The sequence below is a fragment of the Calidris pugnax genome, unplaced genomic scaffold (assembly GCF_001431845.1).
Source record: "Calidris pugnax isolate Ruff unplaced genomic scaffold, ASM143184v1 scaffold32, whole genome shotgun sequence".
Classification (NCBI taxonomy): Eukaryota; Metazoa; Chordata; class Aves; order Charadriiformes; family Scolopacidae; genus Calidris; species Calidris pugnax.
Window position 1 is genome coordinate 1,690,057 of NW_015090783.1, and position 13,894 is coordinate 1,703,950.

A 13,894-nucleotide genomic window follows, 5' to 3' on the forward strand; every position below is an offset into this window, starting at 1 on the left:
GGTGACATCTGGGTTCCGAGGGTGGAGCAGGAGATGGTTGTAGCCTGGGTGCAAGTGGTACCTTCACAGCACTTGAGCTGGGCCTTGGCCTGGGCCTTTAAGTTGGCATATTCCAGTACATTTTTACTGAGGAGGGAATGAAATACACGTATGTGCCCTCCCTCAAGCTGGAATCTGCCCAGATTAATCTCAAAGAACACTGACATCTCCAGAAGAGTGTTGAAGCCTGAGCTGAGTAACCAACAGCACTCCCCCAGCTGGGTAAGAAAAGAGACGGAGGCTGAGAGAGCCCATCACAAATCTTTATTAAGCTTGTGTGGCTAATGATCAGCATGGAAATAACAGAGAGGGTATGTTTTTCTTCATTAGCTTACCCACTGAACAGAGACTCCAGGAATTAAGTACCATTAAAAAGTTACTTCTAAAAAATAAAGCCATTGAGAGGTTTGCTCCCTTCTGAAAAATAACCAGCAATGTCTCTAAGCTGTGTATTTTATTTTTGAGGAGCAGCTACTTTCTCTTTTTCAAGCCAGCTTAATTTTTCACAAAAAAAGCCAAGAGCAGGTGTGACAGTGTTGCAGAGATACAAGTTCTCAGGTGTTACAGCCGAGACAAAGTGGGAAATCAAAAGGGAAAGAAACTGCAGCTCCATTGGTGACCCCTGCTGAAAGGACAGAGCCCGACCTTCCTCACCTCTCTTATTCTACAGCGACCTTCATCAGTCAGACACTGCCCCAGAACAAGTGCTGTTCTTGCTGCTGTCCTCCCCACCGTGTCCCCCAGGTTCCCTGCAAGGACCCTTAGAATCCTTGCTCCAAGAGGGGCCCTGCTCCTGGCACAGAGCCTGGCTGGAAACTGGGCCAAGGGCTGGCAGCAGCCAATGGGAAGTGTGGCTAATAACAGCTCAGCCTTGGTTAAAACAGCTGTGAACACGAGGGTTTAAACAAATACCATGTTTCCTTTCCCTTAACAAACCCCCCTCCCCGGTTAAGGTTAGTAACACCCTACATTCCACGTTAGCAGCAAGTAGGTTGATGACCCTGATTAGTATTCACAGTAATATCAGGTTGTCGGCACATGGCGTACAATCATCACACGTAAGATTAATAGTTACAACAGGCATGAGTGGATTAAGGACCACGAGAATATGGTTTCCTATACCCCTTTTTAAAAAAATATTTTATCCCTAAACTAAAAAACACTTAGTAATCGGTATCTGGACAGCACATGGCAGAGCCCTGCAAAGTGACAGCGCTTTTTGTACAACGACAAATAATGGCCAAGAGGGTACACGTGTAATGACAGACACGCTGAAGGAAGCAACCGGCATAAAATAGATTGCTTAAGGGCTTCTGTGCAGGTACAGTTAATGGCAGTGCTTTCTACAGTCATATTTTATACTGTTAACACTGTTGCAGGGACAGTGTCGGAACAGTTACATTCTATAATTACAATAAGAGCTGAATATTCAACTGATATATTCCTTGCTTCTAATGCACTAGACGTAACACTAATTATGGTCAAGCAGAGGTGTTTTCTGACCACTCGCCCAGTACTGACCGCGCTAATGAGTGAGAGGCGATATTCTTCAGAAGAGAGCAAGAACTGCTGTAAACAGTTTGACTCCAACAGTTTGTAGGTTTATAAGGTAAGTCAGGCAGCGCCGTTACTGTACACACAGGCCTCGCCTTGCGCCGCCCAACCCTGGGACTGGGTAGGCTGTAGAAAAACCTTTCACAAAGAAAAACCTTCCACAAACTTCTAGATCCGGATGATCAAAACGCTGTGTCGATTGGGAACTAAAAAGCTGACACGTGCCCCAAGGTCGGGCACTCCTGCCCACAGCCATCCTGGAAAGGTGACTGTAAAAATCCGTTTTTGGTCTGGGTTTAGGATTTGAAGACGTGCACGGCCCGCACTACGTACTGTCGGCAGATGGGGCACTCGCTCATCCTCTTGCCGCACTTGGTGCAGGTGACCATGTGGCCGCACTCCAGCAGGACGCAGTCGATCACCGCGTCCATGCAGATCCGACACAGGTTGTCGTCGTTGTCGTTCAGCTGCATCTTCTCACCCTCTGAAACAACAGGAAGGGACATCAGGCACCCTGGGCCGGGGAAACCTGTGAAGTTCTAGCCCAGGCAAACACTAAAATACACAGCTAATGTAGCATGAAGTAGTTCTGCTCCACGTCCACAATAGTTTTTCTAACCCAGAGCTAAGAATTAATCTATATTCCTTCAAAAAAAACCCCAACCAAACAACAACAACAAGAACTAGAAAATCCCCAAGGGAACATCCAACATGTGGCTTCATTCTTTAAACTCAGCCACCATTTTCAATTCAGAACATAATGACTGTGAAATAACGCACTGGATTAAAATTCAGAGCGTGTTGGTTTTCCATGGCTGAGCTTACTTCATTCGGCAGAACACTTTCCTCAGAAGATTAAACACAATAATAATAAAGCAGACTAAGAAGCACAAGCCTTAAGTAGGCTGTAAAGGTGGCAGAACTGAACGAAACCTGTTGAGTTTTGCTGCAAATAGACAACATCCCCCATCAATAAGCAAAAGTTCTGTCAGAAAAAAGCCACAATCCTAAGTTTAAAGCTTGCTTTCAGTTCTAGTTTCTGACCAAACGGAAGGTTTCACTGAAGCCATGTTCTGACATTCACTAACAGTCCCTCACCTTCACCATCCTCCACCCTAATTAGCTGATGGTTTCACACCCGATTATCACAGTCCCTGCAGTGTATGTGCTGGCACAATCTGGCTGTGCCGTGGCCCAGGGCTATTGAGTTTTCCAGTCACCACTGTCCCCTGTCCTTTACAGCCTGGCTGCTGGACACAGGAATGAGGAGCCAGGCTGGCATTTTTCAAGCTGGCAGTGACATCAAAAAGTTTCTCCTCAGCTTGTACGTTACACACAGGAACAGGCCTATGAATGTAGTACAGTCACACAAGTGAAAGGCTCCAGTTGTTGAGTGTGACAGGGTAGAAGAGCACTTGTCACCGAGCTGCAGCCACAGAACCACCTTATCATGAAAACATGGACTGAGACCAAACCACTTGAACTTGGACTTCTGCCACCGCAGCTTTTAATTCTGCACCGCAGTAAAAGACCTGAATTGCTTTGGTCTGTTGACAGCTCCTGAGAAGCTCCCTCACTAATGCCTTGTGAAACCTAAGAAAGGAGGTGGAGGTGCCAAGTTTCATGTTCTCTGAGGAACTGGTTCTCAGTTGTGCAATTTTACCTTCACCCTGAAAGCTGAGCTCTCCGAGCTTTGGAAAAAAGTCACAAAAAACCAGCGCAATCCTAGAAAGCTTCATTTACTCACTAGAACCGTGTCCAACTACTCTAGATGCAGCTTGAATTGTTAAAACACACTTTCCAGTTGTTCCAGCTGAACAGAGCAGGTTAGATACCACGTCCTTCTGAGCAGAACAAGCTACTGGAAACCAGAAAATAAGTACTCTCTTAGAGAAAGTCAGAATTAAATATAAACCTACGTGTCTTGTGGTTTTCTTCACTCTCTCTGTATAGTCTGCTGACTTTTTCCACAAGTTCCCATTTTTCACAGCATCCTGAGTAGTTGACAAAATTACAGGCGAGTATTTCCTTCAGCTGCCGAACACTCAACCCTTCGATGTCTTCCAGACTTGAAATATCAGACAAAGACGCCCTCGCTCGTTTTCTGGACAATCCAGGGGTCTGAAACACATCAACTCCATGTTTTTAACTGTCCCAGTGAGTTCAGAGCACCACATCTGGTGCTACATTAGGCTACAGCAGCTTGGCTAAGGTTTTATTCTTTCTAAAGTAAGTACTTGCAGATATGCTTTGCTAGACGTAGCTAATTCTGACAGAACTATAGTGTGAGAGTAAATGTTGACAGACATCTGAACACTTTAAGGTGTCACATGCCAAAAATTCATCCTTTGGATAGTTCATCTCTCACCTGCTCTTCTGCACTTTCTTCTTCTTCATTATTTATAGAAGATGTTTCCGTTTGTCCCTGTGTACAAAATGAAACTAATCAGGACTGGAAAAAAAATACCCCTTCTAAAACATTTTCCTTTGTACCAAAGCAATCACAGATGACAACGGCATTTTGAAGTTTCAATTGCTACTATTCATTACTGATTTAAGTCACCTCTATCATCTAAACTAGTGATCTTACCTGGTAATCTTCTCTTTTCAGGCAAGAGATACAAAAGGCATTTTTTGTGCCACCCTGAACTGCACCAATTGGATCTTATTTTAAAGCGATGCATACCTATAAATTTTTTTTTTTAAAAAAAGCTATGCTATACCATAATATACATGTTAATTATTTTACCCGTAAAGGTGTTCCGTTTCCTGTGCTTCCCCTTCTGTTTGCAAGATCTCCTTGAGACGACACCGATACAGACATAGAAAATGGATGAGTAAAAAACCCCGAAGTCTGTGAGCGCGATGAATGCAAGCTGCCAGCGTCCATGTCCTCCTCCGGCCCTAACCCGTGATGGCACAGCACCAGATCCACCAAGTCTTCCTTCTCTCTGCAAGTATCTGTGGGTATGTTTCTGAGAATCAGGTACTGACGCAGATCCTTCACTTTCAATCTCATTAACTGAGGGCGCTGAAAGGCTGTTTCTTGCAGCAAGTGACAAGTGGAGCATCTTCTGAGATTCTCTTGTAAGACCGAACAAACCGAGCAAAAATCCTTCTTGCAGTCACAGCACACGTGCTGAGGAGAAAGAGAAAATCAGTAATCATTCAGCTGTGTGTCACACAAAACAGGTTATTCCCCGCTCTTTCCTTCTCCAGGCTACATAATTTAACTCAAGTTTTTCTATCATCAATTTTGACATATGTCATTTTTAGGATTTAAGTCTAGAAAACTGTCCTGTCAAATAGTTTTGCAGATGTTCCAAGGCTTTTGTAGCACTACTGTCAGCTGATTTGAGGTTTCAGTGAAAAAACATTATGAATTAAAAAAATGAATATAGTACTTAAGTTGTAGTTCAGCCAATAAACGAAACTGAAAGCCAGACAATTTTATGGAATGTTAAAAGACTTTTGAATACACTAAGCGTCACTGCTCTTTTCACGTGTGTAAAAACCAGTATAATTACCAAACTTTAAAGAATATACTTCTTCCTCTATTGATTCAAAGTAGGCCTTAAACGTGAGGAATCACATGGTAGGTAAATTCTCCCAAACACCCAGATGTCATTTCTTTGTTCAAAAGACTCACTACAATTTACAGAAGCTGGAACAGGCAAGACTTTCAGCAGCAATTTTAAATGGTCACCTCATCCACAAATCCAAACTCTTCAAGTTTTTCAGGATTTTAGTAAATTAATACTAGGTTCAGAAAGCATCTCTACACAACACTTAATTCAACCAAGTCTTTGCCATGAGAACAACAAGACACACAGGAAGGGGGAAACTGAACACACAAACTGAAGAAAGAGGCTTCATGTTTATCCAAATGAGCTGCAGAGAATTAGGTCACTGACTGGACAAAATAATGATGCTGGACAGAAATAATATTAACAATCTCAGTGTTATTTATCTGCATTAACCCACCATTAACCTGCCTCCACATGGAGCAAGAGGCTGCTGGAGTGCAATAGCATGTAACAGAACTAACCCTGGTCAGGAACAGAATTGCCCAAGTGTTTAACAGGAAGAAGCTAAGATACTGTGAGTTTTCAGCTGTTCCATCATCCAGCTTGTTCATTCCATACCCAACCACTTTCTTTGGTATCATCTTCAAAACCAGATTTGTTTTAATGTTCAAGATTCTGGAGCTAAAACGCATATCCTACAAATTACAATCCACTAATTTTTAGGTCAGACCAGATCCAACGTGTCACTGATTAATGAACATCAGACCTCTTAACTTCTAATCCTGTCTGACATTAATTTCCTGTGACCTCAGAGTAAGACACTTACTCCCTCCCTGGCTATCTGCCTCGGGTTTCCTTATCTAAGAGAAAATACACATCCATCTCCCAGTATGCCTATGGATTAGTTCATATGAGTAAAAATATTATGTGGTAGGAAACATACTCACCTTTTTCCTAAAAACTGAAAAGGAAAGTCCACAGGCCTTGCAGACAATGTTAGCGCCCGTCGCAGCTGGAGACTGATACGCTGAGAAGTCTGTATTTGGCGCGAATCTGAAGGGGCCAGCACCTCCCCCAAAGCCAGCCTGCTGGCCACGGACAGCCCCAGTACCCATGACTTCATTCAGCAATCCACAGCAGGAAGCCCACATGGAAGTAGCTCCCGCCTGAAAACATTCAAAAAGCCAAAAAAAAAAAAAAAAATTAGTATCTGAAAGTCTACATGGGATGTGACTTGCTACTGAAAAGCTACTTTACCCCATCTGTCATCATCCCCAAAGCATGTGGTATGAATTCCCAGAGCACCAGGAATTCTGTACACAAACATCTGTAACAGCCCAATAATCCCTGCTCCCCAGCTGCAAACCAAAGTAGGTAAGATTTGCTTCTGAGGGGCTCGTGCAGGCACAAGGAGCTCACTTTCATAACTCCTTTTCTAGCAGAGTTCCGCACAAAAAGGGTAAGGAATCTGAGGAGGTAACGGAAGAACAGAGCAAAGAAGGAAGAGACTAACAGCCAGTCGTAGGTGAGGGGCAAAGCCTGAAATGATGACAGGCAGCAATAAAACAATTCATCATAATTAGTGCAGAGCTGTCCCCAGCAGGATCTTCTCCAGAACTAACCCAGCTCTTATATGACTCACAATAAAACTCCCTCTAAAAAAAAAAACCAACCACATCCAGGTTTTCAAACTCGAAAGTAACAAACCAATCTTCCTTAGAAACTAGTTATGGTCTAGTGTCTCTGAAACCACATCCAGGTTTTCAAACTTGAAAGTAACAAACCAATCTTTATTAGAAACTAGTTATGGTCTAGTGTCTCTGAAAGAGAAATGTTTTTCAAGACTGCCCTGAACCTGGTGTTTTGTTGTCTTACAAAATGTCTTAAAAACAAAATTTTTAAAAAAACCTCTACATGAACTTACTCTATACTGACTGGATTTCAGTTATGAGGCATACAATTTAATCTTAAAACACTACAGACATTCTAAATACATAAATAAATTGCTACTTTTTATCCTTGAAAGCCTTTAGCACAAGATTCTCTATCAAAAAATTCATATTCTACTTAAAGTTGGAATTTGGACTCCAAGTTGTTCAGGTCACATGTTTAATCACTGTCATGTGGCTCACTCGAATCTACTAAAAAAAAAAATAAAGGAAACAGAATCACATCACATTCTTTCTAAAAGGAAGCTAGTGATAACAACTTCCTTTAAACATTGAACCTACTAAAAAAAAAGGAAACAGAATCACATCACATTCTTTCTAAAAGGAAGCTAGTGATAACAACTTCCTTTAAACATAAGTTTCATACTTTTTTTTTTCCTTAACTACGCTGGTTAAAGCTGTTCTGCTTTTCATTCCAGGGCAGCATGTTGGGTTTTTTTTCCAAAGCACAAAGACATAAAATAATTGCTTTTGAGACTTGCAGTTTATGCTGTAAAACCTAAACCAACCAGAACATGCACTTCAGCTCACTAATGATGGTGCTTTCATTCCTGTAGTAACTAGACTAATTTCTGTGTTAAATTGCACATTTCCCCTGAACCAAACACAGTCCTGTTACGTGTGTGGGAGCTTAACACAATAATTGGGGATACGTCAGAACATCTCCTTTCAAACCACGGAGCACTAAAAGTAAGAAAAGAGCTTAGAGAGAAGCTGGGAGAAACAATGCCATCGGGCTAAACATGTTCAACGCCACCATCGTCATGTAAGTGCCATAAGTATGGAACATCAAAAGCTCCTCTCCAACCCACACAAACCTGGTACTTCACTTTTACTGTTGTAAGCTGACATTAAAAGTGTTGCAATAAAGCAAAATATTGAACACGGTCACTTTGTTTTTAAGCTGTACAAGATGTAACACGGTGTGCAGTTACAACATCAAATGTACATGTAACATTCACTAGTCTAATTCTACAGGTATTTCAAGAGCAAAATTCATCTCAGGCATAACAAGAAGCCTCCATGCTGTGGGCACCCCACACATAGGGAAGAATCTTCCTAAGCTTCCTGCGAAGGGACACAGGGAGGAACGAACTCCAGTGGCCCTTCCCTGACCTCCAGCCCAGAGCCTGCCAGCCCCAGCACTCACGGATACACCCCACACCTGGAGCCTGTCTGATCCCTGATCAGGCTGTCCTGACAATCCTTAAACTCTCATCAAACTAGGACTTGTTTTCTGCTTTTCAATAATAAAGAGTGGAAAGAGATCAATATTAATTTTTCCTATACAAAACAAGTTACGCACAATTATCCTAGTTTATTAGGCAAGATTAATTAACTTTTCAGAAATAGATTAAGTCATTGGTTTTCAGAATGTAAGAGTTCCAAGTTTTAAAACTTTGGACTTTTGAAAAAATGTTTTTCTTGTCTTAAGGGATATTTGTCAGTTGTAGAAACATTAATTCTTCACGTATTTGTAAAATCTTATGAGCTAGCTTTATACTTAAAAGACTTTACAATACCCACAACTCAAAAGACATAACATAGTTGCTACCTCAATCCTTGCCTGATAGTTTAACACCTGCTTCTTAGATTTCTTTTATTCAAGAGCCAGTAACAACTCCTCAGACATCACTGTCAACACTAAATAAATGCATACTTAGGAATTTTTTGTTACCCCTTTTGGATATATGAACTTTAGTATCAAACAGAAAATCTCTTTACACTTACTGCCAAGCATTTGGTCACTTTAAGTTGAAAGGTAAGGCAACGTGGGCATCATTAATTTTCTCCTTAACCTGGGTCAGCGGCGGATTCTTTCTATGCACTAGTGTCATTAACCCATAATTGAATTACAGTGTCTAGACTCTTCATACTACTTTCTAAAAGAAATTAGACCCTGCTGAAAAGCACCAACACAAGACACAAATGAGATCCACTAAAACAAAACGTCACCTCTTTAAGAATTAGTTAAAATTTTGCCAATCTCTGCACCAAAAGCCTTTCCAACTACACCAGTCAGCACTTCCATGTTCTCTTCTCACGCGCTGCCATCAGCTATCTTCCCTCTCCGTACCTTACTTGCACACTATAGGGGCAAAATGGGGGCGTTTGAACGTCTCTGCTTTTTTTTGGCTTTAAGGGTGTTTAGTAAAGTGATGAGAATTTCACCTCATAAAGACACCCACCCCAAGCAGCTGGGAGGCTCTATGCCACTCCTTGTACACCTGTGCAGGCAGGGTGTGCTATCAAAGCCGGCAGACGAAGAGGAAAGCAGCAGAAGGAACTGTATTTTTCTTTTTTTAGCTGAAATTCCATCTTCACACCCACCCTGAGACCAAGCAAAGCTTTCTCAGAGATCAAGCACTCCCCAGAACCCGCCGAACTCAGAGATCCCCTGTCACCACAAGGCTCAGCTCCGGCCCAGGGGCACCACGGCAACCTCGGACGCGAAGAACCGCCTTCGGGGAGCGAATCCCGCCGCCGCCCGGAGCCGGCCCTCCCCGCCAGCCCCTGCCGTGCCCCCCGCACACCGGCCCGGCGGGGGTTGGCTCCCAACCCCCGCCCCCCCCCGCCAGGCCCAACCTCCACGCACCGCCCCAAGCCCGGCTCCGGCCGCTTCGGAGCCCTGCCAGCCGCCGCCGGCGGGGATCGACAGCCGCCGGTGTGCGGAGACGGGGGCGGGCGTCCACCTCAGGCGGCGGCACCAGGCCCTGGCCGGCTGCTGACCCCTCCCCCTCCACGGCCGCTCCCCCCCCGCCACTCGCGCTCCAGCGCCGTCCGCCGTCGCCTCACCCGGGCGCCGTCCGGCCGCGGCGACCCCCGGCGCCGACCGGCCCCCCCCCGCCCCGCCACGGGCCGCCTCACGGAGGGCGGGCCTTCCCGCCCCGCCCAACGCCATTGGCTGTCCCGCCGCCACAGCGAGCGAGCGGAGCCAATGGGAGGAGAGGAAGCGGCGGTGTGTTGGCGGGGGCGAAGGTTCGACGGGCGCGGAGCGGAGCCGGGGGGGGAGTGAAAATACCCCTCAAACAGGGAAAGAAGAGGCCCCTGGCAGCTCTAAGCGCGTAAATAGTGATGTCACTGAAACAAGAGAGAACTTTTACCTCATGTTTTTGGGTGGTTTGGGGTTTTCCCCCCGTGTACAGCCGCGCCAAGGTGGCCGCCGCCGCCCCAGGGCTGGGGGTGACTCTGGCGCTCACCAGGGGCCGGGTTGTTGTGGCAGCTCCGCGAACACGGCGGGGTCTGTCACAAAGAGAATTAAAAGCCTCGGTGCTGTATGCAACAGCCCAACGTGACGATTATTCCCCCAAGGAGGTAATTTTTGAACAGTGGAAAATAAGGTTTAATATTTAAAAATCCAGTTCCAGCCAGCTTCTAGATTTATTATTTTCTCGCTGCTGTGAGGGGGATATCTATAAAAAATAATAATCACAGGTTGTAAGAACTGAAAGCTTTCATTATTTACATTAAAGAAAATTACATTAAAGAAGCCTCAACGGTACAACTCCAAGCAAATCTTTATGAAAGCTCCGCATAAGAGCACACAGGGCCAGGAGCAAAGAAGGCCTTTGCCAAAAAGAGGAACAGACACAAGAGGCTGAAAATAAATTTTGACCACAAATCAGATTTGCCCGTACAAAAGGTTGCATGCAATCTTCACTAATTTCTGCAGGAAGGACCTATTTTTGGAGCAAGTCAAGATACAAGAACCAAGTCTAAAAAAAAAATAAAAAAATCAGTATGTAATTGCCACGAGAAGGGCACAGTCTTGGCAGCTTCAGCATCAAGAGCAGACACTTTGTGCAGCCTAACTTCTGGATTTGCACTGACACAATATCTTCATTCAAAATCAGGCCATCTCCTTTTGGAAATGCTTACGCTCCTTGACAAGCTTTTGATGTGCTATAAACTTTTGATTTAATAAAAAATGTCTTTTTTTTTTTCCCCCAATAATAGCTTGCGATTTTAGTCATAGCAACTGAAAAGACAGTGGAAAAGCCTTGTGAATACAATGTTGGAACAAGCAGTGGCACATTTCCCCTATTTCTCATGCAAGAGATTGCCTTAATACACCTTAAGAAATAAAGGTAGATTTGATTTTTAAAAACTTCTGTGCCACCTGAACTCTGTTGGTTTGGAGAGTCCCCCTTGAAGAACCAAATGATACACATATTTTTGTTATTAATCTCACACTAGAACAGGAGAGCTCCTCGTGCAGTCGCTGTGAGCAGGGTAAAAGCTCTGTCCCACAGACGAGCCAAACTGAGCAAAACCTGATTTTTTTTTCCCTCTAGCTCTGCGAAGGACTTGCCAACAAGAAATCCTCCCAAACACAGATGTTTTAGGGAGTAACGTGGGCCTGACAGAGCTGAGATCTGGTGACTGTGCTGGCAGCTGCAGTTGCCTCTCCCACCTTCATTTGGACGGAACTCGATGAATCATTTTCGTAACATGTGATTTGAGATCACTTTTAGTGCATTAACCTATCTAAATTGAAACCAAGTAGTTCTTAAACAAGGAACTTTAACTCCACCAGCTACTCTGTGGCTGAAAAGTAGCATTTGCAGGGGTTCTATTAATAAAAGCCTTGCCCTCGCCCAGCCTTCAGGATTGAGCCAAAGAAGCATTAAAAGATTTAGATCTGTTAATGCTGGATGTCACATTTACTTCTGCCGTGAAATAACAAGGGGTGATGACTCGCTGCGGCTCGGTAATCCCCCGAGGTCTTACACGTCACGGCAGAGTGAGGTAGAGAAGTGATTCTTACCAAGAATAGTAATTTGTTTTAAATGTAACAATTTGCAGAATTTTACAGTAAAGTTAAAAAAAAAAGAAGTTAATGTCTGGGCTTTATTTGGGAATTTCAGGCTGGATACTAATACCTATGGGGAGAATCATTATACTATTCACATTTCATCCCAGAAATGCGCCGTACTTTGGAATTACCTTTGAGAAGTTTTTCAGATCACAGGGACTTGGTTCAACAGATCCAGCGCTGCACAGAAAGGCACGGATCCCCAGCCCCAGCCGGTGGCACATTCCACGCTCCATGAGCTCAGGCACGTTACTCGGGGGCGTCAGCCTATTTTGGGGAAGATAAAAGATGACTTTTTCAGTCGCATTACCTAATCTTGAAATTAACGAGACCAAAACCACCTCTTGCCGCTTATTGGGAGGGCTGGTTTTCAGGCGGGCGAGTTTATTTTAAATACGCTTAAAAAGCGTGTTCTGAATGTTCTCTGCTCCCAGGGCTGTCAGCAGCGTTCGCACGTTGGCTCCGCAGCCTCGCACAGAAATGTCACAACCAGATGTCTGTCGTTTCCTTTTTCCTCCAAGTTCTGCACCCGCTGGCTGCAGCCCGGCCTTGATTCCATCTCCCACCCCCGCCCAGCCACGCCACCCTTTCCACATTTCCGTCCAAAGCTTCGTACTTTACTTTCAGGAAATGTCAGCAAATCGACCTTTATAACACAACAGCTGCAGTTATTCCCCAGGGTTTATAATCGGGGATAGTTCAATGAGTGTTTAGTTCATTGAGGGCTGGGAAGTGATCATTAATTATGCCAGCAGCAGCTAAATACAACATTAAGTTTCTTAAATGTAAATGTATTCTAGAAAATTACTCCACGCTTGATTTGCCTCCTCCTCCTCCTCTCTCCACCCCCAGCCATGAATCAGGAGCCACTCAGCTGAAATCCCCAGGGACACACCGATGTATAACAATATTGGGTTTTGTTTCGCTCTCACTTGCAGAAATGAGAACTATTATAATAATTGGAGTATTTTCTTTGGCAACGTGACGCCTTAATGAAGTACTTTAACAAATTATCGAGAAAATAAAAACTTATGTCTGGAAATATCTTGATGGCAATTAATTTGCCATCTCTCCCCGTACTGTGGAGCAGCACCGTGTCCTTGCCGAGCCACGGTGACCCGGCCTCCTCCGCGTGGCTCTCCTCAGTGGGACACACGGCACTGCCAACGCCGGTGGTGGTCACAGCGTCCTCAGAGGGCTGTGGCACGTCCACCACAGGCTGTCCCCAAGACCTGGCGGGGTCACGGTTGGGGTGCTGGCCCCCTGAGCTGCCATCCGCTGTCCCCAGGGGCTGTGGTGGAGCAGCATGGAGGCCGGCGGCAATGGAGATGTGACAACCCGCTGGGCTGTGGGCCTTAACAGGCTGCGGCCAGCCCCCACAGATGCTGGCCATAGCTCGCCACAGTCCATAGCCGGGCTGAAGGGCCGCGGCGTGGTGTCATAGAATCATAGAATCGTCTAGGTTGGAAGAGACCCTTGGGATCATCGAGTCCAACCATCTACCCTACTCTACAAAGTCATCCCCTACACCATGTCCCTTAGCACTGCATCTAAACGGCCCTTAAACACAGCCAGGAATGGTGACTCCACCACCTCCCTGGGCAGCCTGTTCCAATGCCCTATCACTCTTTTGGTGAAAAATTCTTTCCTAATGTTCAATCTAAACCTACCCTGTTGGAGCTTGAAGCCATTCCCTCTCGTTCTGTCACTAATTACCTGTGAGAAGAGACCAGCACCAACCTCTCCACAGTGTCCTTTCACGTAGTTGTAGAGAGTGATGAGGTCTCCCCTCAGCCTCCACTTCCTCATACTAAACAGTCCCAACTCCCTCAGCCGTTCCTCATACGATTTGTTTTCCAGCCCCCTCACCAGCTTCGCTGCCCTCCTCTGCACTCGCTCCACTGTCTCGGCTCGGCGGAGACCCGCAGCCCGCCCACCCTCCGCCCGCGGCCCTGAGGCGGGCACCCCCCCGGAACCTTCTCTCCCCGGAACGTCTCCTCAGGGCTCGA

The 13,894-nt window shown here is 45.2% G+C and overlaps 1 protein-coding gene across 2 annotated transcripts; it reads right to left on the minus strand.

Moving 5' to 3' along the window:
• Positions 1 to 287: 287 nt before the first annotated feature.
• On the minus strand, positions 288 to 9,757 carry RNF34 (ring finger protein 34, E3 ubiquitin protein ligase). 2 transcript variants are annotated; one of them, XM_014965276.1, is made up of 6 exons: positions 9,666 to 9,757; positions 6,068 to 6,286; positions 4,343 to 4,732; positions 3,962 to 4,018; positions 3,513 to 3,714; positions 288 to 2,077 (listed from the first exon to the last, which is right to left on the minus strand). In XM_014965276.1, exons 2-6 carry the CDS (start codon positions 6,269 to 6,271, stop codon positions 1,890 to 1,892), a joined length of 1,041 nt encoding a protein of 346 aa, XP_014820762.1. In that variant the 5' UTR covers positions 6,272 to 6,286; positions 9,666 to 9,757; the 3' UTR covers positions 288 to 1,889. The 2 variants fall into 2 exon arrangements, with proteins under 2 accessions (XP_014820762.1, XP_014820768.1); XM_014965282.1 differs by lacking the exon at positions 9,666 to 9,757 and adding an exon at positions 9,259 to 9,277.
• Between the last annotated feature and the right edge of the window lie 4,137 nt (positions 9,758 to 13,894).

Excerpts from the sequence above, each read along its gene's own strand:
- RNF34 (XM_014965276.1), bottom strand. The coding sequence starts at position 6,271 with ATGTGGGCTTCCTGCTGTGGATTGCTGAATGAAGTCATGGGTACTGGG. Across the intron at positions 4,733-6,067 it reads TTTCAGTTTTTAGGAAAAAG|CACGTGTGCTGTGACTGCAA; the intron begins GTGAGTATGTTT and ends CTTTCTCCTCAG. Across the intron at positions 2,078-3,512 it reads TGAAGAAAACCACAAGACAC|AGGGTGAGAAGATGCAGCTG; the intron begins GTAGGTTTATAT and ends CTGTTGTTTCAG.